The sequence below is a fragment of the Telmatherina bonti genome (assembly GCF_933228915.1).
Source record: "Telmatherina bonti genome assembly, chromosome: 19".
NCBI lineage: Eukaryota > Metazoa > Chordata > Actinopteri > Atheriniformes > Telmatherinidae > Telmatherina > Telmatherina bonti.
In genome coordinates, this window is record NC_136617.1 from 33704003 (window position 1) to 33726630 (window position 22628).

At 43.3% G+C, this 22628-nt stretch overlaps 2 protein-coding genes across 3 annotated transcripts in view; one reads left to right on the forward strand and one right to left on the reverse strand.

The window, feature by feature from the left end:
* The window catches only part of cUnh6orf136 (chromosome Un C6orf136 homolog), a 29289-nt gene extending 11391 nt beyond the window's left edge, over positions 1-17898 (forward strand). For both annotated transcript variants that reach the window (XM_079259037.1, XM_079259036.1), the window contains exons 6-7: positions 16911-16980; positions 17181-17898. In XM_079259037.1, the coding sequence (XP_079115163.1) occupies positions 16911-16980; positions 17181-17324 (214 nt within the window). In that variant the 3' untranslated portion in view covers positions 17325-17898. The remainder of the gene's footprint in view (positions 1-16910; positions 16981-17180) is intronic.
* Positions 17899-18406: 508 nt separating this feature from the next.
* On the reverse strand, positions 18407-19180 carry LOC306770202 (uncharacterized protein). Its single transcript, XM_079259038.1, has 2 exons — positions 18653-19180; positions 18407-18484 (listed from the first exon to the last, which is right to left on the reverse strand). Exon 1 carries the CDS (start codon positions 19149-19151, stop codon positions 18720-18722), a length of 432 nt encoding a protein of 143 aa, XP_079115164.1. The 5' UTR covers positions 19152-19180; the 3' UTR covers positions 18407-18484; positions 18653-18719.
* Positions 19181-22628: the final 3448 nt, after the last annotated feature.

The following is a 22628-nucleotide window of genomic DNA, read 5'->3' on the forward strand; positions in this document are numbered from 1 at the left end:
AGGTTTATTCAGTTTATACTGGGTTTGTCCAGTTTATACTGGGTTTGTCCAGTTTATACTGGGTTTGTCCAGTTTATACTGGGTTTGTCCAGTTTATACTGGGTTTGTTCAGTTTATACTGGGTTTGTTCAGTTTATACTGGGTTTGTCCAGTTTATACTGGGTTTGTCCAGTTTATACTGGGTTTGTCCAGTTTATACTAGGTTTATTCAGTTTATACTGGGTTTGTTCAGTTTATACTGGGTTTGTCCAGTTTATACTGGGTTTGTCCAGCCGCAACTGGGTTTGTCCAGTTTATACTGGGTTTGTCCAGTTTATACTGGGTTTGTCAAGTTTATACTGGGTTTGTCCAGTTTATACTGGGTTTGTCCCGTTTATACTGGGTTTGTTCAGTTTATACTGGGTTTGTTCAGTTTATACTGGGTTTGTCCAGTTTATACTGGGTTTGTCCAGTTTATACTGGGTTTGTCCAGTTTATACTGGGTTTGTTCAGTTTATACTGGGTTTGTCCAGTTTATACTGGGTTTGTTCAGTTTATACTGGGTTTGTCCAGTTTATACTGGGTTTGTCCAGTTTATACTGGGTTTGTCCACTTTATACTGGGTTTGTCCACTTTATACTGGGTTTGTTCAGTTTATACTGGGTTTGTCCCGTTTATACTGGGTTTGTCCAGTTTATACTGGGTTTGTCCAGTTTATACTGGGTTTGTTCAGTTTATACTGGGTTTGTCCAGTTTATACTGGGTTTGTCCAGTTTATACTGGGTTTGTTCAGTTTATACTGGGTTTGTCCAGTTTATACTGGGTTTGTTCAGTTTATACTGGGTTTGTCAAGTTTATACTGGGTTTGTCCAGTTTATACTGGGTTTGTTCAGTTTATACTGGGTTTGTCCCGTTTATACTGGGTTTGTTCAGTTTATACTGGGTTTGTCCAGTTTATACTGGGTTTGTCCCGTTTATACTGGGTTTGTCCCGTTTATACTGGGTTTGTTCAGTTTATACTAGGTTTATTCAGTTTATACTGGGTTTGTTCAGTTTATACTGGGTTTGTTCAGTTTATACTGGGTTTGTTCAGTTTATACTGGGTTTGTCAAGTTTATACTGGGTTTGTCCAGTTTATACTGGGTTTGTTCAGTTTATACTGGGTTTGTCAAGTTTATACTGGGTTTGTCCAGTTTATACTGGGTTTGTTCAGTTTATACTGGGTTTGTCCCGTTTATACTGGGTTTGTTCAGTTTATACTGGGTTTGTCCAGTTTATACTGGGTTTGTCCCGTTTATACTGGGTTTGTCCCGTTTATACCGGGTTTGTTCAGTTTATACTAGGTTTATTCAGTTTATACTGGGTTTGTTCAGTTTATACTGGGTTTGTTCAGTTTATACTGGGTCTGTCCAGTTTATACTGGGTTTGTTCAGTTTATACTGGGTTTGTTCAGTTCATACTGGGTTTGTTCAGTTTATACTGGGTTTGTCCAGTTTATACTGGGTTTGTTCAGTTTATACTGGGTCTGTCCAGTTTATACTGGGTCTGTCCAGTTTATACTGGGTTTGTTCAGTTTATACTGGGTTTGTTCAGTTTATACTGGGTTTGTCCAGTTTATACTGGGTTTGTCCAGTTTATACTGGGTTTGTTCAGTTTATACTGGGTTTGTCCAGTTTATACTGGGTTTGTTCAGTTTATACTGGGTTTGTCCAGTTTATACTGGGTTTGTTCAGTTTATACTGGGTTTGTCCAGTTTATACTGGGTTTGTCCAGTTTATACTGGGTTTGTCCAGTTTATACTGGGTTTGTCCAGTTTATACTGGGTTTGTTCAGTTTATACTGGGTTTGTTCAGTTTATACTGGGTTTGTCCAGTTTATACTGGGTTTGACCAGCTGCAACTGGGTTTGACCAGCTGCAACTGGGTTTGTCCAGTTTATACTGGGTTTGTCCAGTTTATACTGGGTTTGTCCAGCCGCAACTGGGTTTGTCCAGTTTATACTGGGTTTGTTCAGTTTATACTGGGTTTGTCCAGTTTATACTGGGTTTGTCCAGTTTATACTGGGTTTGTTCAGTTTATACTGGGTTTGTTCAGTTTATATTGGGTTTGTTCAGTTTATACTGGGTTTGTCCAGTTTATACTGGGTTTGTCCAGTTTATACTGGGTTTGTTCAGTTTATACTGGGTTTGTCCAGTTTATACTGGGTTTGTCCAGTTTATACTGGGTTTGTCCAGTTTATACTGGGTTTGTTCAGTTTATCCTGGGTTTGTTCAGTCTATACTGGGTTTGTCCAGTTTACACTGGGTTTGTCCAGCCGCAACTGGGTCTGTCCAGTTTATACTGGGTTTGTCCACTTTATACTGGGTTTGTTCAGTTTATACTGGGTTTGTCCAGTTTACACTGGGTTTGTCCAGCCGCAACTGGGTTTGTCCAGTTTATACCGGGTTTGTCCAGTTTATACTGGGTTTGTCCAGTTTACACTGGGTTTTTCCAGCCGCAACTGGGTCTGTCCAGTTTACACTGGGTTTGTTCAGTTTATACTGGGTTTGTCCAGTTTACACTGGGTTTGTCCAGTTTACACTGGGTTTGTCCAGCCGCAACTGGGTTTGTCCAGTTTATACCGGGTTTGTCCAGTTCATACCGGGTTTGTCCAGTTTATACCGGGTTTGTTCAGTTTATACTGGGTTTGTTCAGTTTATACTGGGTTTGTCCCGTTTATACTGGGTTTGTTCAGTTTATACTGGGTTTGTCCAGTTTATACTGGGTTTGTCCCGTTTATACTGGGTTTGTCCCGTTTATACTGGGTTTGTCCCGTTTATACTGGGTTTGTCCCGTTTATACCGGGTTTGTTCAGTTTATACTAGGTTTATTCAGTTTATACTGGGTTTGTTCAGTTTATACTGGGTTTGTCCAGTTTATACTGGGTTTGTTCAGTTTATACTGGGTCTGTCCAGTTTATACTGGGTTTGTTCAGTTTATACTGGGTTTGTTCAGTTCATACTGGGTTTGTTCAGTTTATACTGGGTTTGTCCAGTTTATACTGGGTTTGTTCAGTTTATACTGGGTCTGTCCAGTTTATACTGGGTTTGTCCAGTTTATACTGGGTTTGTCAAGTTTATACTGGGTTTGTCCAGTTTATACTGGGTTTGTCCCGTTTATACTGGGTTTGTTCAGTTTATACTGGGTTTGTTCAGTTTATACTGGGTTTGTCCAGTTTATACTGGGTTTGTCCAGTTTATACTGGGTTTGTCCAGTTTATACTGGGTTTGTTCAGTTTATACTGGGTTTGTCCAGTTTATACTGGGTTTGTCCAGTTTATACTGGGTTTGTCCAGTTTATACTGGGTTTGTCCACTTTATACTGGGTTTGTCCACTTTATACTGGGTTTGTTCAGTTTATACTGGGTTTGTCCCGTTTATACTGGGTTTGTCCAGTTTATACTGGGTTTGTCCAGTTTATACTGGGTTTGTCCAGTTTATACTGGGTTTGTTCAGTTTATACTGGGTTTGTCAAGTTTATACTGGGTTTGTCAAGTTTATACTGGGTTTGTCCAGTTTATACTGGGTTTGTTCAGTTTATACTGGGTTTGTTCAGTTTATACTGGGTTTGTTCAGTTTATACTGGGTTTGTCCAGTTTATACTGGGTTTGTCCCGTTTATACTGGGTTTGTCCCGTTTATACCGGGTTTGTTCCGTTTATACCGGGTTTGTTCAGTTTATACTAGGTTTATTCAGTTTATACTGGGTTTGTTCAGTTTATACTGGGTCTGTCCAGTTTATACTGGGTTTGTTCAGTTTATACTGGGTTTGTTCAGTTTATACTGGGTTTGTCCAGTTTATACTGGGTTTGTTCAGTTTATACTGGGTTTGTCCAGTTTATACTGGGTTTGTTCAGTTTATACTGGGTTTGTCCAGTTTATACTGGGTTTGTCCAGTTTATACTGGGTTTGTTCAGTTTATACTGGGTTTGTCCAGTTTATACTGGGTTTGTCCAGTTTATACTGGGTTTGTTCAGTTTATACTGGGTTTGTTCAGTTTATACTGGGTTTGTTCAGTTTATACTGGGTTTGTCCAGTTTATACTGGGTTTGACCAGCTGCAACTGGGTTTGACCAGCTGCAACTGGGTTTGTCCAGTTTATACTGGGTTTGTCCAGCCGCAACTGGGTTTGTCCAGTTTATACTGGGTTTGTCCAGTTTATACTGGGTTTGTCCAGTTTATACTGGGTTTGTTCAGTTTATACTGGGTTTGTTCAGTTTATACTGGGTTTGTCCAGTTTATACTGGGTTTGTCCAGTTTATATTGGGTTTGTTCAGTTTATACTGGGTTTGTCCAGTTTATACTGGGTTTGTCCAGTTTATACTAGGTTAGTTCAGTTTATACTGGGTTTGTTCAGTTTATACTGGGTTTGTTCAGTTTATACTGGGTTTGTTCAGTTTATACTGGGTTTGTCCAGTTTATACTGGGTTTGTCCAGTTTATACTGGGTTTGTCCAGTTTATACTGGGTTTGTCCAGTTTATACTGGGTTTGTCCAGTTTATATTGGGTTTGTTCAGTTTATACTGGGTTTGTTCAGTTTATACTGGGTTTGTCCAGTTTATACTGGGTTTGTCCAGTTTATACTGGGTTTGTCCAGTTTATACTGGGTTTGTTCAGTTTATACGGGGTTTGTTCAGTTTATACGGGGTTTGTTCAGTTTATACTGGGTTAGTTCAGTTTATACTGGGTTAGTTCAGTTTATACTGGGTTTGTCCAGTTTATACTGGGTTTGTCCAGTTTATACTGGGTTTGTCCAGTTTATACTGGGTTTGTTCAGTTTATACTGGGTTTGTCCAGTTTATACTGGGTTTGTTCAGTTTATACTGGGTCTGTCCAGTTTATACTGGGTCTGTCCAGTTTATACTGGGTTTGTCCAGTTTATACTGGGTTTTTCCAGTTTATACTGGGTTTGTCCAGTTTATACTGGGTTTGTCCAGTTTATACTGGGTTTGTTCAGTTTATATTGGGTTTGTTCAGTTTATACTGGGTTTGTCCAGTTTATACTGGGTTTGTTCAGTTTATACTGGGTTTGTCCAGTTTATACTGGGTTTGTCCAGTTTATACTGGGTTTGTCCAGTTTATACTGGGTTTGTTCAGTTTATCCTGGGTTTGTTCAGTCTATACTGGGTTTGTCCAGTTTACACTGGGTTTGTCCAGCCGCAACTGGGTCTGTCCAGTTTATACTGGGTTTGTCCAGCCGCAACTGGGTCTGTCCACTTTATACTGGGTTTGTTGAGTTTATACTGGGTTTGTCCAGTTTACACTGGGTTTGTCCAGCCGCAACTGGGTTTGTCCAGTTTATACCGGGTTTGTCCAGTTTATACTGGGTTTGTCCAGTTTACACTGGGTTTGTCCAGCCGCAACTGGGTCTGTCCAGTTTACACTGGGTTTGTTCAGTTTATACTGGGTTTGTCCAGTTTACACTGGGTTTGTCCAGTTTACACTGGGTTTGTCCAGCCGCAACTGGGTTTGTCCAGTTTATACCGGGTTTGTCCAGTTTATACCGGGTTTGTTCAGTTTATACTGGGTTTGTTCAGTTTATACTGGGTTTGTCCAGTTTATACTGGGTTTGTCCAGTTTATACTGGGTTTGTTCAGTTTATACTGGGTTTGTCCAGTTTATACTGGGTTTGTTCAGTTTACACTGGGTTTGTCCAGCCGCAACTGGGTTTGTCCAGTTTATACCGGGTTTGTCCAGTTTATACCGGGTTTGTCCAGTTTATACCGGGTCTGTCCAGTTTATACCGGGTCTGTCCAGTTTATACTGGGTCTGTCCAGTTTATACTGGGTCTGTCCAGTTTACACTGGGTTTGTCCAGCCGCAACTGGGTTTGTCCAGTTTATACTGGGTTTGTCCAGTTTATACTGGGTTTGTCCAGTTTATACTGGGTTTGTTCAGTTTATACTGGGTTTGTTCAGTTTATACTGGGTTTGTTCAGTTTATACTGGGTTTGTCCAGCCGCAACTGGGTCTGTCCAGTTTATACTGGGTTTGTCCAGTTTATACTGGGTTTGTCCAGTTTATACTGGGTTTGTTCAGTTTATACTGGATTTGTCCAGTTTATACTGGATTTTTCCAGTTTATACTGGGTTTGTCCAGTTTATACTGGGTCTGTCCAGTTTATACTGGGTTTCTCCAGCCGCAACTGGGTCTGTCCAGTTTATACTGGGTTTTTTCAGTTTATACTGGGTTTGTCCAGTTTATACTGGGTTTGTCCAGTTTATACTGGGTTTGTCCAGTTTATACTGGGTTTGTTCAGTTTAAACTGGGTTTGTCCAGTTTATACTGGGTCTGTCCAGTTTATACTGGGTTTGTCCAGTTTATACTGGGTCTGTCCAGTTTATACTGGGTCTGTCCAGTTTATACTGGGTTTGTCCAGTTTATACTGGGTTTGTCCAGTTTATACTGGGTTTGTCCAGTTTATACTGGGTCTGTTCAATTTATACTGGGTCTGTCCAGTTTATACTGGGTTGGTCCAGTTTATGCTGGGTTTGTTCAACCGCAACTGGGTCTGTCCAGTTTATACTGGGTTTGTTCAGTTTATACTGGGTTTGTCCAGCCGCAACTGGGTTTGTCCAGTTTATACCGGGTTTGTTCAGTTTATACCGGGTTTGTCCAGTTTATACTGGGTTTGTCCAGTTTATACTGGGTTTGTCCACTTTATACTGGGTTTGTCCACTTTATACTGGGTTTGTTCAGTTTATACTGGGTTTGTCCCGTTTATACTGGGTTTGTTCAGTTTATACTGGGTTTGTCCAGTTTATACTGGGTTTGTCCAGTTTATACTGGGTTTGTTCAGTTTATACTGGGTTTGTCCAGTTTATACTGGGTTTGTTCAGTTTATACTGGGTTTGTCAAGTTTATACTGGGTTTGTCCAGTTTATACTGGGTTTGTTCAGTTTATACTGGGTTTGTCCCGTTTATACTGGGTTTGTTCAGTTTATACTGGGTTTGTCCAGTTTATACTGGGTTTGTTCAGTTTATACTGGGTTTGTCAAGTTTATACTGGGTTTGTCCAGTTTATACTGGGTTTGTTCAGTTTATACTGGGTTTGTCCCGTTTATACTGGGTTTGTTCAGTTTATACTGGGTTTGTCCAATTTATCCTGGGTTTGTTCAGTCTATACTGGGTTTGTCCAGTTTACACTGGGTTTGTCCAGCCGCAACTGGGTCTGTCCAGTTTATACTGGGTTTGTCCAGCCGCAACTGGGTCTGTCCACTTTATACTGGGTTTGTTGAGTTTATACTGGGTTTGTCCAGTTTACACTGGGTTTGTCCAGCCGCAACTGGGTTTGTCCAGTTTATACCGGGTTTGTCCAGTTTATACTGGGTTTGTCCAGTTTACACTGGGTTTGTCCAGCCGCAACTGGGTCTGTCCAGTTTACACTGGGTTTGTTCAGTTTATACTGGGTTTGTCCAGTTTACACTGGGTTTGTCCAGTTTACACTGGGTTTGTCCAGCCGCAACTGGGTTTGTCCAGTTTATACCGGGTTTGTCCAGTTTATACCGGGTTTGTTCAGTTTATACTGGGTTTGTTCAGTTTATACTGGGTTTGTCCAGTTTATACTGGGTTTGTCCAGTTTATACTGGGTTTGTTCAGTTTATACTGGGTTTGTCCAGTTTATACTGGGTTTGTTCAGTTTACACTGGGTTTGTCCAGCCGCAACTGGGTTTGTCCAGTTTATACCGGGTTTGTCCAGTTTATACCGGGTTTGTCCAGTTTATACCGGGTCTGTCCAGTTTATACCGGGTCTGTCCAGTTTATACTGGGTCTGTCCAGTTTATACTGGGTCTGTCCAGTTTACACTGGGTTTGTCCAGCCGCAACTGGGTTTGTCCAGTTTATACTGGGTTTGTCCAGTTTATACTGGGTTTGTCCAGTTTATACTGGGTTTGTTCAGTCTATACTGGGTTTGTCCAGTTTACACTGGGTTTGTCCAGCCGCAACTGGGTTTGTCCAGTTTATACTGGGTTTGTCCAGTTTATACTGGGTTTGTCCAGTTTATACTGGGTTTGTTCAGTTTATACTGGGTTTGTCCAGCCGCAACTGGGTCTGTCCAGTTTATACTGGGTCTGTCCAGTTTATACTGGGTTTGTCCAGTTTATACTGGGTTTGTTCAGTTTATACTGGATTTGTCCAGTTTATACTGGATTTTTCCAGTTTATACTGGGTTTGTCCAGTTTATACTGGGTCTGTCCAGTTTATACTGGGTTTCTCCAGCCGCAACTGGGTCTGTCCAGTTTATACTGGGTTTTTTCAGTTTATACTGGGTTTGTCCAGTTTATACTGGGTTTGTCCAGTTTATACTGGGTTTGTCCAGTTTATACTGGGTTTGTTCAGTTTAAACTGGGTTTGTCCAGTTTATACTGGGTCTGTCCAGTTTATACTGGGTTTGTCCAGTTTATACTGGGTCTGTCCAGTTTATACTGGGTCTGTCCAGTTTATACTGGGTTTGTCCAGTTTATACTGGGTTTGTCCAGTTTATACTGGGTTTGTCCAGTTTATACTGGGTCTGTTCAATTTATACTGGGTCTGTCCAGTTTATACTGGGTTGGTCCAGTTTATGCTGGGTTTGTTCAACCGCAACTGGGTCTGTCCAGTTTATACTGGGTTTGTTCAGTTTATACTGGGTTTGTCCAGCCGCAACTGGGTTTGTCCAGTTTATACCGGGTTTGTTCAGTTTATACCGGGTTTGTCCAGTTTATACTGGGTTTGTCCAGTTTATACTGGGTTTGTCCACTTTATACTGGGTTTGTCCACTTTATACTGGGTTTGTTCAGTTTATACTGGGTTTGTCCCGTTTATACTGGGTTTGTCCAGTTTATACTGGGTTTGTTCAGTTTATACTGGGTTTGTCCAGTTTATACTGGGTTTGTCCAGTTTATACTGGGTTTGTTCAGTTTATACTGGGTTTGTCCAGTTTATACTGGGTTTGTTCAGTTTATACTGGGTTTGTCAAGTTTATACTGGGTTTGTCCAGTTTATACTGGGTTTGTTCAGTTTATACTGGGTTTGTCCCGTTTATACTGGGTTTGTTCAGTTTATACTGGGTTTGTCCAATTTATACTGGGTTTGTCCCGTTTATACTGGGTTTGTCCCGTTTATACTGGGTTTGTCCAGTTTATACTAGGTTTATTCAGTTTATACTGGGTTTGTTCAGTTTATACTGGGTTTGTCCAGTTTATACTGGGTTTGTTCAGTTTATACTGGGTCTGTCCAGTTTATACTGGGTCTGTCCAGTTTATACTGGGTTTGTTCAGTTTATACTGGGTTTGTTCAGTTCATACTGGGTTTGTTCAGTTTATACTGGGTTTGTCCAGTTTATACTGGGTTTGTCCAGTTTATACTGGGTTTGTTCAGTTTATACTGGGTTTGTTCAGTTTATACTGGGTTTGTTCAGTTTATACTGGGTTTGTTCAGTTTATACTGGGTTTGTCCAGTTTATACTGGGTTTGTCCAGTTTATACCGGGTCTGTCCAGTTTATACCGGGTTTGTCCAGTTTATACTGGGTTTGTTCAGTTTATACTGGGTTTGTCCAGTTTATACTGGGTTTGTTCAGTTTATACTGGGTTTGTCCAGTTTATACTGGGTTTGTCCAGTTTATACTGGGTTTGTTCAGTTTATACTGGGTTTGTTCAGTTTATACTGGGTTTGTCCAGTTTATACTGGGTTTGACCAGCTGCAACTGGGTTTGACCAGCTGCAACTGGGTTTGTCCAGTTTATACTGGGTTTGTCCAGCCGCAACTGGGTTTGTCCAGTTTATACTGGGTTTGTCCAGTTTATACTGGGTTTGTCCAGTTTATACTGGGTTTGTTCAGTTTATACTGGGTTTGTTCAGTTTATACTGGGTTTGTTCAGTTTATACTGGGTTTGTCCAGTTTATACTGGGTTTGTCCAGTTTATATTGGGTTTGTTCAGTTTATACTGGGTTTGTCCAGTTTATACTGGGTTTGTCCAGTTTATACTAGGTTTGTTCAGTTTATACTGGGTTTGTCCAGTTTATACTGGGTTTGTTCAGTTTATACTGGGTTTGTTCAGTTTATACTGGGTTTGTTCAGTTTATACTGGGTTTGTTCAGTTTATACTGGGTTTGTCCAGTTTATACTGGGTTTGTTCAGTTTATACTGGGTTTGTCCAGTTTATACTGGGTTTGTCCAGTTTATACTGGGTTTGTCCAGTTTATACTGGGTTTGTCCAGTTTATATTGGGTTTGTTCAGTTTATACTGGGTTTGTTCAGTTTATACTGGGTTTGTCCAGTTTATTCTGGGTTTGTCCAGTTTATACTGGGTTTGTTCAGTTTATACGGGGTTAGTTCAGTTTATACTGGGTTTGTTCAGTTTATACGGGGTTAGTTCAGTTTATAATGGGTTTGTCCAGTTTATATTGGGTTTGTTCAGTTTATACGGGGTTTGTTCAGTTTATACTGGGTTTGTTCAGTTTATACTGGGTTTGTTCAGTTTATACTGGGTTAGTTCAGTTTATACTGGGTTAGTCCAGTTTATACTGGGTTTGTCCAGTTTATACTGGGTTTGTCCAGTTTATACTGGGTTTGTCCAGTTTATACTAGGTTTGTTCAGTTTATACTGGGTTTGTTCAGTTTATACTGGGTTTGTTCAGTTTATACTGGGTTTGTCCAGTTTATTCTGGGTTTGTTCAGTTTATACTGGGTTTGTCCAGCCGCAACTGGGTCTGTCCAGTTTATACTGGGTTTGTTCAGTTTATACTGGGTTTGTCCAGTTTATACTGGGTTTGTCCAGTTTATACTGGGTTTGTTCAGTTTATACTGGGTTTGTTCAGTTTATACTGGGTTTGTTCAGTTTATACTGGGTTTGTCCAGTTTATACTGGGTTTGTCCAGTTTATACTGGGTTTGTTCAGTTTATACTGGGTTTGTCCAGTTTATACTGGGTTTGTCCAGTTTATACTGGGTTTGTCCAGTTTATACTGGGTTTGTTCAGTTTATACTGGGTTTGTTCAGTCTATACTGGGTTTGTCCAGTTTACACTGGGTTTGTCCAGCCGCAACTGGGTCTGTCCAGTTTATACTGGGTTTGTCCAGCCGCAACTGGGTCTGTCCACTTTATACTGGGTTTGTTCAGTTTATACTGGGTTTGTCCAGTTTACACTGGGTTTGTCCAGCCGCAACTGGGTTTGTCCAGTTTATACCGGGTTTGTCCAGTTTATACTGGGTTTGTCCAGTTTACACTGGGTTTGTCCAGCCGCAACTGGGTCTGTCCAGTTTACACTGGGTTTGTTCAGTTTATACTGGGTTTGTCCAGTTTACACTGGGTTTGTCCAGTTTACACTGGGTTTGTCCAGCCGCAACTGGGTTTGTCCAGTTTATACCGGGTTTGTCCAGTTTATACCGGGTTTGTCCAGTTTATACCGGGTTTGTTCAGTTTATACTGGGTTTGTTCAGTTTATACTGGGTTTGTCCAGTTTATACTGGGTTTGTTCAGTTTATACTGGGTTTGTCCAGTTTATACTGGGTTTGTTCAGTTTACACTGGGTTTGTCCAGCCGCAACTGGGTTTGTCCAGTTTATACCGGGTTTGTCCAGTTTATACCGGGTTTGTCCAGTTTATACCGGGTCTGTCCAGTTTATACTGGGTCTGTCCAGTTTATACTGGGTCTGTCCAGTTTATACTGGGTCTGTCCAGTTTACACTGGGTTTGTCCAGCCGCAACTGGGTTTGTCCAGTTTATACTGGGTTTGTCCAGTTTATACTGGGTTTGTCCAGTTTATACTGGGTTTGTCCAGTTTATACTGGGTTTGTTCAGTTTATACTGGGTTTGTTCAGTTTATACTGGGTTTGTTCAGTTTATACTGGGTTTGTCCAGCCGCAACTGGGTCTGTCCAGTTTATACTGGGTTTGTCCAGTTTATACTGGGTTTGTCCAGTTTATACTGGGTTTGTTCAGTTTATACTGGATTTGTCCAGTTTATACTGGATTTGTCCAGTTTATACTGGGTTTGTCCAGTTTATACTGGGTCTGTCCAGTTTATACTGGGTTTCTCCAGCCGCAACTGGGTCTGTCCAGTTTATACTGGGTTTTTTCAGTTTATACTGGGTTTGTCCAGTTTATACTGGGTTTGTCCAGTTTATACTGGGTTTGTCCAGTTTATACTGGGTTTGTTCAGTTTAAACTGGGTTTGTCCAGTTTATACTGGGTCTGTCCAGTTTATACTGGGTTTGTCCAGTTTATACTGGGTCTGTCCAGTTTATACTGGGTCTGTCCAGTTTATACTGGGTCTGTCCAGTTTACACTGGGTTTGTCCAGCCGCAACTGGGTTTGTCCAGTTTATACTGGGTTTGTCCAGTTTATACTGGGTTTGTCCAGTTTATACTGGGTTTGTCCAGTTTATACTGGGTTTGTTCAGTTTATACTGGGTTTGTTCATTTTATACTGGGTTTGTTCAGTTTATACTGGGTTTGTCCAGCCGCAACTGGGTCTGTCCAGTTTATACTGGGTTTGTCCAGTTTATACTGGGTTTGTCCAGTTTATACTGGGTTTGTTCAGTTTATACTGGATTTGTCCAGTTTATACTGGATTTGTCCAGTTTATACTGGATTTGTCCAGTTTATACTGGGTTTGTCCAGTTTATACTGGGTCTGTCCAGTTTATACTGGGTTTCTCCAGCCGCAACTGGGTCTGTCCAGTTTATACTGGGTTTGTCCAGTTTATACTGGGTTTGTCCAGTTTATACTGGGTTTGTCCAGTTTATACTGGGTTTGTCCAGTTTATACTGGGTTTGTTCAGTTTAAACTGGGTTTGTCCAGTTTATACTGGGTCTGTCCAGTTTATACTGGGTTTGTCCAGTTTATACTGGGTCTGTCCAGTTTATACTGGGTCTGTCCAGTTTATACTGGGTTTGTCCAGTTTATACTGGGTTTGTTCAGTTTATACTGGGTTTGTCCAGTTTATACTGGGTCTGTTCAATTTATACTGGGTCTGTCCAGTTTATACTGGGTTGGTCCGGTTTATGCTGGGTTTGTTCAACCGCAACTGGGTCTGTCCAGTTTATACTGGGTTTGTTCAGTTTATACTGGGTTTGTCCAGCCGCAACTGGGTTTGTCCAGTTTATACCGGGTTTGTCCAGTTTATACCGGGTTTGTCCAGTTTATACCGGGTTTGTCCAGTTTATACCGGGTTTGTCCAGTTTATACTGGGTTTGTTCAGTTTATACTGGGTTTGTTCAGTTTATACTAGGTTCGTCCAGTTTATACTGGGTTCGTCCAGTTTATACTGGGTTCGTCCAGTTTATACTGGGTTTGTCCAGTTTATACTGGGTTTGTCCAGCCGCAACTGGGTCTGTCCAGTTTATACTGGGTTTGTTCAGTTTATACTGGGTCTGTCCAGTTTATACTGGGTTTGTCCAGTTTATACTGGGTTTGTCCAGTTTATACTGGGTCTGTCCAGTTTATACTGGGTCTGTCCAGTTTATACTGGGTTTGTCCAGTTTATACTGGGTTTGTCCAGTTTTTACTGGGTTTTTCCAGCCGCAACTGGGTTTGTCCAGTTTATACCGGGTTTGTCCAGTTTATACCAGGTTTGTCCAGTTTATACCGGGTTTGTTCAGTTTATACTGGGTTTGTCCAGCCGCAACTGGGTTTGTCAAGTTTATACTTGGTTTGTTCAGTTTATACTGGGTTTGTCCAGTTTATACTGGGTTTGTCCAGTTTATACTGGGTTTGTTCAGTTTATACTGGGTTTGTCCAGCCGCAACTGGGTTTGTCCAGTTTATACTGGGTTTGTCCAGTTTATACTGGGTTTGTTCAGTTTATACTGGGTTTGTCCAGTTTATACTGGGTTTGTCCAGTTTATACTGGGTTTGTTCAGTTTATACTGGGTTTGTCCAGCTGGAACTGGGTTTGTCCAGCTGGAACTGGGTTTGTCCAGCTTGAACTGGGTTTGTTCTGGGACATTGATGTTTAGCTTATAGTTTTCAAAAGGCTTTTAACTTGCAGAACAGGTTTACAAAACACATTAACATCTTCTGTTGAGGCCTATTTCACTGCCTCCTGTCAGAAACAACATACCTAAAATAAAAAAATCTCCACAACTGCATGCCTGTATGTATAATCTTTAAAAGAAAAGAAAAACCTGAGACGTGAGATTTCTACAGACCTTTCAGAACCAAGATCTGTTGCTGCATCAGAAGAAATTCACATGGAACACCGTAGAAAATGCAAACTGAAAGAAAACCACTTTCTGTGAAAACCAGAGATTAAAAGCCCATTTCATCCATGAGTGAATAAAGGACTCTTGCGCATCAAGACATCCTGGTTAATGATGGGAACCTTTAAAAAAAAAGTCAATCAGGACAATCCAAGGATACTCCCCTTAGTTTACCATCTCATGCTGCAACTTCACAAAAAGAAGTGAAGCCCAAACGTACAGTGCTGTGAAAAAGTTTATGCATATTTGTCACACTTAAATGTGTCAAATCATCACACTGATTTAAACACAAACACAAAGGTTTGTCTCACATCTGCTAAGAAACATCTGGATGATCCCCAAGACTTCTGGAAATAATATTCTTTATTCTGACCAGACAAAGTGGAACTTTCTGGAAGGTGTGTGTCCCGTTACATCCGCTCATCCATCCATCTTCTGCCGCTTATCCGGGGTCGGGTCGCGGGGGCAGCAGCCTAAGCAGGGAAGCCCAGACTTCCCTCTCCCCAGCCACATTTGCCAACTCTGCGGGGGGATCCCGAGGCGTTCCCAGGCCAGCCGAGAGATATAATCCCTCCAGCGTGTCCTGGGTCTTCCCCGGGGTCTCCTCCCAGAGGGACGTGCCTGGACCACCTCACCAGGGAGGTCCAGGAGGCATCCTGACCAGATGCCAGAACCACCTCAACTGGCTCCTCTCAATGCGGAGGAGCAGCGGCTCTACTCTGATCTCCTCCAGGATGATTGAGCTCCTCCCCCTGTCTCTAAGTAGGAGCCCGGCCCGTTAGATCTGCTGTAAACATAAAACAGCAACATATAAATCATACCAGCAGTCACACATGGTGGTGGGAGTGTGATGGTCTGGGGCTGCTTTGCTGCTTCAGGACCTGGACGATCGATACAACAATGAATTCTGCTTCTGCCAGAAAATCTTGAATGACGATGTTCTGTACCTCAAGCTCAAGCACACCTGGGTTCTGCAAAAGCACTATGACCCAGAACCGACCAGCAAGTCCACCTCTGAACGGCTGCATCAAAACAAAATGGAGGTTCTGGAGCGTGGAAATGTTGTGGTGGGAGCTTAACTGGGCAGTTCCTGCTGGAGAACCCTCCACTGTGAGTTAAAACAACGCTGTGGAGGAGAGTGGATCTAAACTCCTCGCTGGCGAACGCTTGCTCGCAGTTGTTGCTGCTGCAGGTGGAGCTATCAGTTATTAGCTTCAGGAGGTAAATACCTTTTCACGTTGGATCAAGAAGACTTGGAGAGCTTTTTTTCCTTCATAAATAAAATCATCATTTAAAAAGTGCAGTTTGTATTTACTCAGGTTACTTGATATTAAAGTGTGTGTGATGATCTGACACATCTAAGTGAAACGAAGTTGCAAAACAGTAAACCAGGAAGAGAACAAATGCTTTTTCACAGCGCTGTATAACTTTATGGGGTTTGGACTGTGTTGGGTTTGGGTGCTTAGTGGAGTCTTAGCCGTGATATTTCTGGATGCTTCCTCGTATCTGCAAACATCTTCTCCTGGTGTTTTTACTGTCCTGTTGTTGGGCTACATGTTAAGATTGCTCTTCATTTGGACTCTGAACCAGAGAAAGTCCTCCATAAAGCATTTCAGGGGGCGGCCGCCTATCTTCGCTCACTAACGGATCATTTAAGAAAATCCTGCAACATATAAAACCAGTTACAACAACCAGTCCAGGTTACTTGTTCTGAATCAGCCTCCCAACATTCCCGTCAGCGATAGCATTAGCCATGTTAGCATCCTTCTCAGACCTGCTCTCAGGCTCCGCCTTAAAGCTTGTTGCATCTTCCCCGAGAAGCCAGAACTTTCTTCTTGTTCTCGAGGCTCCGAGAAGAAAATGACGTCATTTTGTTCTCGCGGATGCATTTGAAGACGGTTCTCGACACATCGGACTGGCAGAACTTTTTTCTTGCAGGGCTTCGAGAAGTATCGTGTGATTGGTCGGACATGTGAGGTGGGCGTGGTTAACACGGAGAAAGCAGGAAGCGGAGTTTCTGCTTCCATGTTTTTACTGCTGCAGGTAAAACGGATTGTTTTGATAAAACAGCTGATCGAGGTGGTGAAAGTACCAACATTTTTACATGCCCGTGCACGACCTGCCCAAATATGAAACTAGAAACTCGGAGAGCGGAAACCTCCGCCAAACACAATGTAAAGAATCCTTTTAAAACATTCCTGGATCCAAACGGTGATCCTGATCACCACCAGAATTTAATCAGTTCTTCATTTTTACATTTGCAACAACTCTTGAAACTTTTATAAAAATCCGTCGGTAACCTTTTGAGTTATCTTGAACACAAGACGCCAGGAAAAACATGACCTGGTGGAGGTAACAACTGGGTTCATGGCACCTAAAGCAGACATCGCCCCCCCCTCGCAGTGACCCCTCCCCGCTGCAGACCTGCTTCTTCTGGAGGATGGATGGACCTGACGAACAAGAAGTTTTTTCTTGTTCTTGCAGCCTTGAGAGACAGAACTCAGTTCTTGCTTCTCGTTGAGGATGGAACGAGCTTAACTCAGCAGAACATCTGAGACAATCCGTGTCCTCACCCCCCCACCCGCCTGAGGAACAGGTTTCAGGCTTTATCTTCGGCTGTACAGGATGCTGAATAACTGCATGAAAACTTCTGGTTTCAGTACTAAGCTACCTTTCTTTCTCAGTCTCACCTTTGTAATTCCGATGTCCTCTCTTCCAGGTCGTACGACGCCTTGTCCACGTTTTACATCGGACACGATGGACTCATTCACTGTCACAAAGTTGAAAAGGTGAGCAGAGGAAACGGTTGCTTTGTCTGGAGTTGTCCCACGTTCTTCCTCCCAGGTCGTCTGCAATTTTGTTTTGATTTATTTGCTTTTCAGAATATTTATAAAAAATAAGTTTTTCTTTTTATCTCACTTCACCAGTAAGGAGTTTTTATTTTTTGTCACATTATCCCTGTGTGTGTTTCTGCTGCTGTGTGTTGCAGGTGGTACCGGCTCGGCCCCCCGTCCTTCCCAGACTGACCTCCCTGCTGAAGGGGGCTCTGGTGGCTCTCGGGGTGCAGGAGCACCGACCGGCCCTGAACCTGCTGCCCCTCTTCCTGTCCTCACGCAGACAGAGCAGAAACTGACCCCGGATCAGCTGCTGGAAGGAGGGAGACTCATCGTCACCATCAGCACTTCTCTGCTCCTCCTTCTGGTCCCGAAGCTGTTCCTCTGAACCCGGTTCCACGTGCTCATCGGCCCAACTCCTTTTAAAGCTGCCAAATTTTAAACGCGGGTCTTTTCCAGCCCGGAGGAGAGAAGCTGCAGGTCCGGATCTTCCTACTGGACCTCGTTCAGACCGACTCGGTGGGAGGTGGAGCAGCTGGACGATGGATCGTCTCCCAGTTTGGTTCTGGGAGTCGGACAGGGGGGTGGACTTCCTAAAGGTGGAGCAGTCCTCCGTAGACCAGTTCTGACTGGTTCTGATGAGGTTTCCTCCGTGGTATGACTCTGTTAGCTTGATGAATCAGAACCATCTTCCAGTCCAGGAAGAGGTCTGGCCCGGTTCTGTGTTTAATCCAGGAGGAGGTCTGGCCCGGTTCTGTGTTTAATCCAGGAGGAGGTCTGGCCCGGTTCTGTGTTTAATCCAGGAGGAGGTCTGGCCCGGTTCTGTGTTTAATCCAGGAAGAGGTCTGGCCCGGTTCTGTGTTTAATCCAGGAAGAGGTCTGGCCCGGTTCTGTGTTTAATCCAGGAAGAGGTCTGGCCCGGTTCTGTGTTTAATCCAGGAAGAGGTCTGGCCCGGTTCTGTGTTTAATCCAGGAAGAGGTCTGGCCCGGTTCTGTGTTTAATCCAGGAAGAGGTCTGGCCCGGTTCTGTGTTTAATCCAGGAGGAGGTCTGGCCCGGTTCTGTGTTTAATCCAGGAGGAGGTCTGGCCCGGTTCTGTGTTTAATCCAGGAGGAGGTCTGGCCCGGTTCTGTGTTTAATCCAGGAGGAGGTCTGGCCCGGTTCTGTGTTTAATCCAGGAGGAGGTCTGGCCCGGTTCTGTGTTTAATCCAGGAGGAGGTCTGGCCCGGTTCTGTGTTTAATCCAGGAGGAGGTCTGGCCCGGTTCTGTGTTTAATCCAGGAGGAGGTCTGGCCCGGTTCTGAGGATCCAGAAGAAACGGACTGATGACAGAAAGAAATCTTCACATTTATCGTTCATGTGACTCAAAGTTTATTTATTTATGTTTAAAGTAAAGCTGCGTTCTCCCCGTGTCTGAAGCTCTCTGTGGTTCTCCAGAACCTCCCTGTGGTTCTCCAGAACCTCCCTGTGGTTCTCCAGAGCTCCTCTGTGGTTCTCCAGAACCTCCCTGTGGTTCTCCAGAACCTCCCTGTGGTTCTCCAGAGCTCCTCTGTGGTTCTCCAGAACCTCCCTGTGGTTCTCCAGAACCTCCCTGTGGTTCTCCAGAGCTCCTCTGTGGTTCTCCAGAACCTCTCTGTGGTTCTCCAGAACCTCTCTGTGGTTCTCCAGAGCTCCTCTGTGGTTCTCTAGAACCTCCCTATGGTTCTCCAGAACCTCCCTGTGGTTCTCTAGAACCTCCCTGTGGTTCTCCAGAACCTCCCTGTGGTTCTCCAGAGCTCCTCTGTGGTTCTCTAGAACCTCCCTGTGGTTCTCTAGAACCTCCCTGTGGTTCTCCAGAACCTCTGTGGTTCTCTAGAACCTCCCAGTGGTTCTCCAGAACCTCCCTGTGGTTCTCCAGAACCTCCCTGTGGTTCTCCAGAACCTCCCTGTGGTTCTCCAGAACCTCTCTGTGGTTCTCCAGAACCTCTCTGTGGTTCTCCAGAACCTCCCTGTGGTTCTCCAGAACCTCTCTGTGGTTCTCCAGAACCTCCCTGTGGTTCTCCAGAACCTCCCTGTGGTTCTCCAGAACCTCTCTGTGGTTCTCCAGAACCTCCCTGTGGTTCTCCAGAACCTCAGTCAGCTTCTGCATGTTCTGCTGCAGCAACACAATAAACTTGTGATGACCATCCTTCCTGTCTGCTGTTGGTACATCTGTGTGGATCCAGAACTTTCTCTCCAGTCGGTTTTCTCTCTTTATCACCTCTTTTCCTTTTGTTCTCACTTCTCTCCTTTCTACCCATCATGTCCTAAATCCTAAAATCCTTTAACCTCTTCATGACCAGTCCTGTTTTCTCGCCTGTGTCTGGAAGGACATGAAGAAGTCAAACTTTACAGCTACCAGGGTTGTGTGTTCAGACCTTCAGACTCGGTGTGAAACGAGTCAGCAGCCCAGGAACTGGGAAGTTCTCCCACCACGCAGTAAAGTCATGTCTGATGAAGACCTCGGTAAATGGTCAGAAGTTTTCCAGATGTTTTAATGAAGACGTTAAACGTCTCCAGCTGATGTTGACTTTGACCTCCTGTCAACAGAGAACCCAGACGGAGAACCCCTCATTCACCTCAGAGCCGCCACGAGGGTCCAGACAGACATGAAGACCAACATCGTTTATGACCGGAAGAGTGAAAACTTCACTATGAACCCTTCGTCTCCATGGAAACCAGCAGGACCTTCATGGTTCATTTCATCCTAACTGCTTAGAGCAATTCAGGGTCCCAGGAAGCTGGAGTCCATCCCAGTAGTCACTGTGAGGGAGGGGTACACCTGGACAGGTCGCCGGTCCATCCCGGGACCACAAAGAGACAAACAACCGCTCACACACACTCCTCGGAGTGTGTTACAGTAACCAACAACCTAACATGCATGTCTGTACGGTGGGAGGAACCCGGAGAACCCGGAGGGAACCCAGCATACGCGGGGAGAACGTAGAAACTCCACACAGAAAGACCACCGTCCTCCCAGACTCCGAAGCGAGACATGATGTGTGACTGTGTCTTCAAACTGCCAGCATCAGGTGACGTCACCATGGCGACATAACCACCGGGTGTCCAGAGCAGAACCTGGACAGGTGGGACATGCAGACTCCAGCTCATCTCCACACTAAAAGGTTGGTTAAGAAGTCTTCAGCTTGGTCTTAATGGGACTGAAAGGTAAGATACGACGGGACCAGAAGCTCGGAAGTGGACACTGCGGTCCATCCCCATGTTCCTGTTGGACTCCGTCTGCGTTGGACGCCAAGGGGCCTTGGTGGTCTTTTCCCTGAGGCTTTTCCTGACATGTTGGCTACAGGTTAGGTTTGCTGCAGTCTGGTGGGAACTGTTCAGGTCCCATGTTCAGTTTAAAACAGGAGACGCAGTCAGTCAGACGTCCAGAGACGTCCCGCGGTTCGTCCTGGACATGAAGACCAGGATGTCCAGGAGGTGGGGATGCTGGACTGGGAAAGACGGGAGATTTGCTTTGATTATATGTTGAACTTTTATTCACAAGTTTTACAGTTTTTAATAAGATTTTTATAAAATCAAGATTAGCGAATAACATATCTGCTGAGTTCAAACTAGAAGCTTAGGTGTGTGTGTGGAAATCAAGAAAATCATTAAACCTTGATTATAAATAATAAATACTTTTTTCCAATGGTTATAATAAAATACAGCAGTAATATAAACTTTTAAACCATTTATATTAAAATAACCGAGTTAGATGTATGCACTGTGATTTAACGCTTTATACTCAATAAAATATCTTTAAATTAGAAATATTAATCTAAAACTGTCCCTCTGGTATGAACCAAGACTTCCATTCTGTTGTTACATTAACACAAAAATAGTTTCATGCTAAATATGAAAGGAAACAAAGTGATCAAAAATAGTCACTTGTCCCTTAAAGGGTTAAACAGCCCTACATCTTTATTATTCCCATGAAAAGTTGTTTTTTTTTATCAGCTTGAAGCAAAAACAAACATCTAAAATTTGCATTCCAGTGGTGGGGTCTATGCCTCTTTCATAGGGCCCCTGTGTGTGTGTGTGTGTGTGTGTGTGTGTGCGCGCCGCGCGCGCGTGTTGGGGGGGAAAGAGTCCTTCAGGAGTCGGATTTCACTACCAGGTAGGTTCTAGTTAGGAGGACTAGTTACCGCCGCCTGCAGCCAGAATGCGGAAACCTTCACCTTGAAGACGTCAGGAGGAGGAGGAGGAGCAGGAGGAGGAGGAGCCACGTGAGGGTTTCTAAACATAAAGGTCATCTCCAGCAGATCACATTGTACTGATGACAGAGGAATGAACTGATTCCTGCGGGATGCAGACACCATGAGCACCGCGTTGGGCTGAAACTCTGACAAGTTGAGGCAGAGCTGAAGGTGTGGCTGGGGAGGAAACTTCCAGGAGGAGGAGGAGCAGCAGAACGAGGAAGAGCACGGCTCCTCACTCCTCATTCAGCTCCTCGGTCGATCAGCGGAGGTGTTGGAGGACTTGTTGCGGGGAGAAGTGGGGGAATGTGCGGGGCTGGTATGGAGGAAGTGGACTAACAGCTGAAGAAGAAGAAGAGGTAAGCACGTGCAGCTGCGGGTTGATCCGAGATCTCAGGATGAAGGTTTGTGAGTCAGATCAGGACAGAAAACTGAACTTTCATGGAGAGTTCCCCCCCGCAGCTGAAATCTGAGCAGTGAAAACATGAAGATCAGCAGACTTCCCCAGGTGTGTGTTGCTTACAGGTGTGTGTTGCTGTCAGGTGTGTGTTGCTGTCAGGTGTGTGTTGCTTTCAGGTGTGTGTTGCTGTCAGGTGTGTGTTGCTTACAGGTGTGTGTTGCTGTCAGGTGTGTGTTGCTGTCAGGTGTGTCTCAGCCTGTCTGGGAACCTCTAACAAGCTTTTGTTTGCTGTTTTAATGGTCGTCGCGCGGATTTCTGCTGTTTTTACACGTGATTTCCATTAAAACCAGGTGCAACATGTTTTATATTCATTTTCAGAAATCAGATCTCAGCTGTGTGAAGTTTTATGGATCAGAATCTAAAAACTGTTCAGAATCTTTTATTCCAGCCTCAGATTTCCTTGCTGGACAGAAACTAAAGTTCAGTCAGCAGAAAGTTCAGGTTCTCAGGAATTAGGAGGTTTTTTTTTTTTTTTAGAGAGGAGAGGCTTTCCACATCCCAGACAAGTCACAGTTGTTCTCTTTTCCCCTCACTGGACTGGGATGAACTTTAACATTTAACAAGCTGAGTGCAGAGGAAAAGTACCAAACTGAAATCTATCAAAACGGATTTAAACATTTAATTAAATATGTCATGAATTTATTAAAACAGTAAATAAATTTATAAACTTATCAAAACTACTTAAATGTGTAATTAATTGATATTTTAATATAGATAATATATGTCAAATATATAATTAAAATCTTAATCATGTTTACTAATTAGAAATTAATTAGTCAATAATTAAATTAATAATTTGATGCGTTAGAAGTAATTTTAGATAAAATGAAATTGAAGTGAAAACATGTAAGTAATGTTTTCTGGGATGCATCATGAATATATTAACTGTAAGCTCTTCAACAGATGATTTATCAGAAACCTTGGGAGCAAA

Coding starts and splice junctions, on each gene's coding strand:
- LOC306770202 (XM_079259038.1), bottom strand. CDS start 19,151: ATGCAGAAGCTGACTGAGGTTCTGGAGAACCACAGGGAGGTTCTGGAG.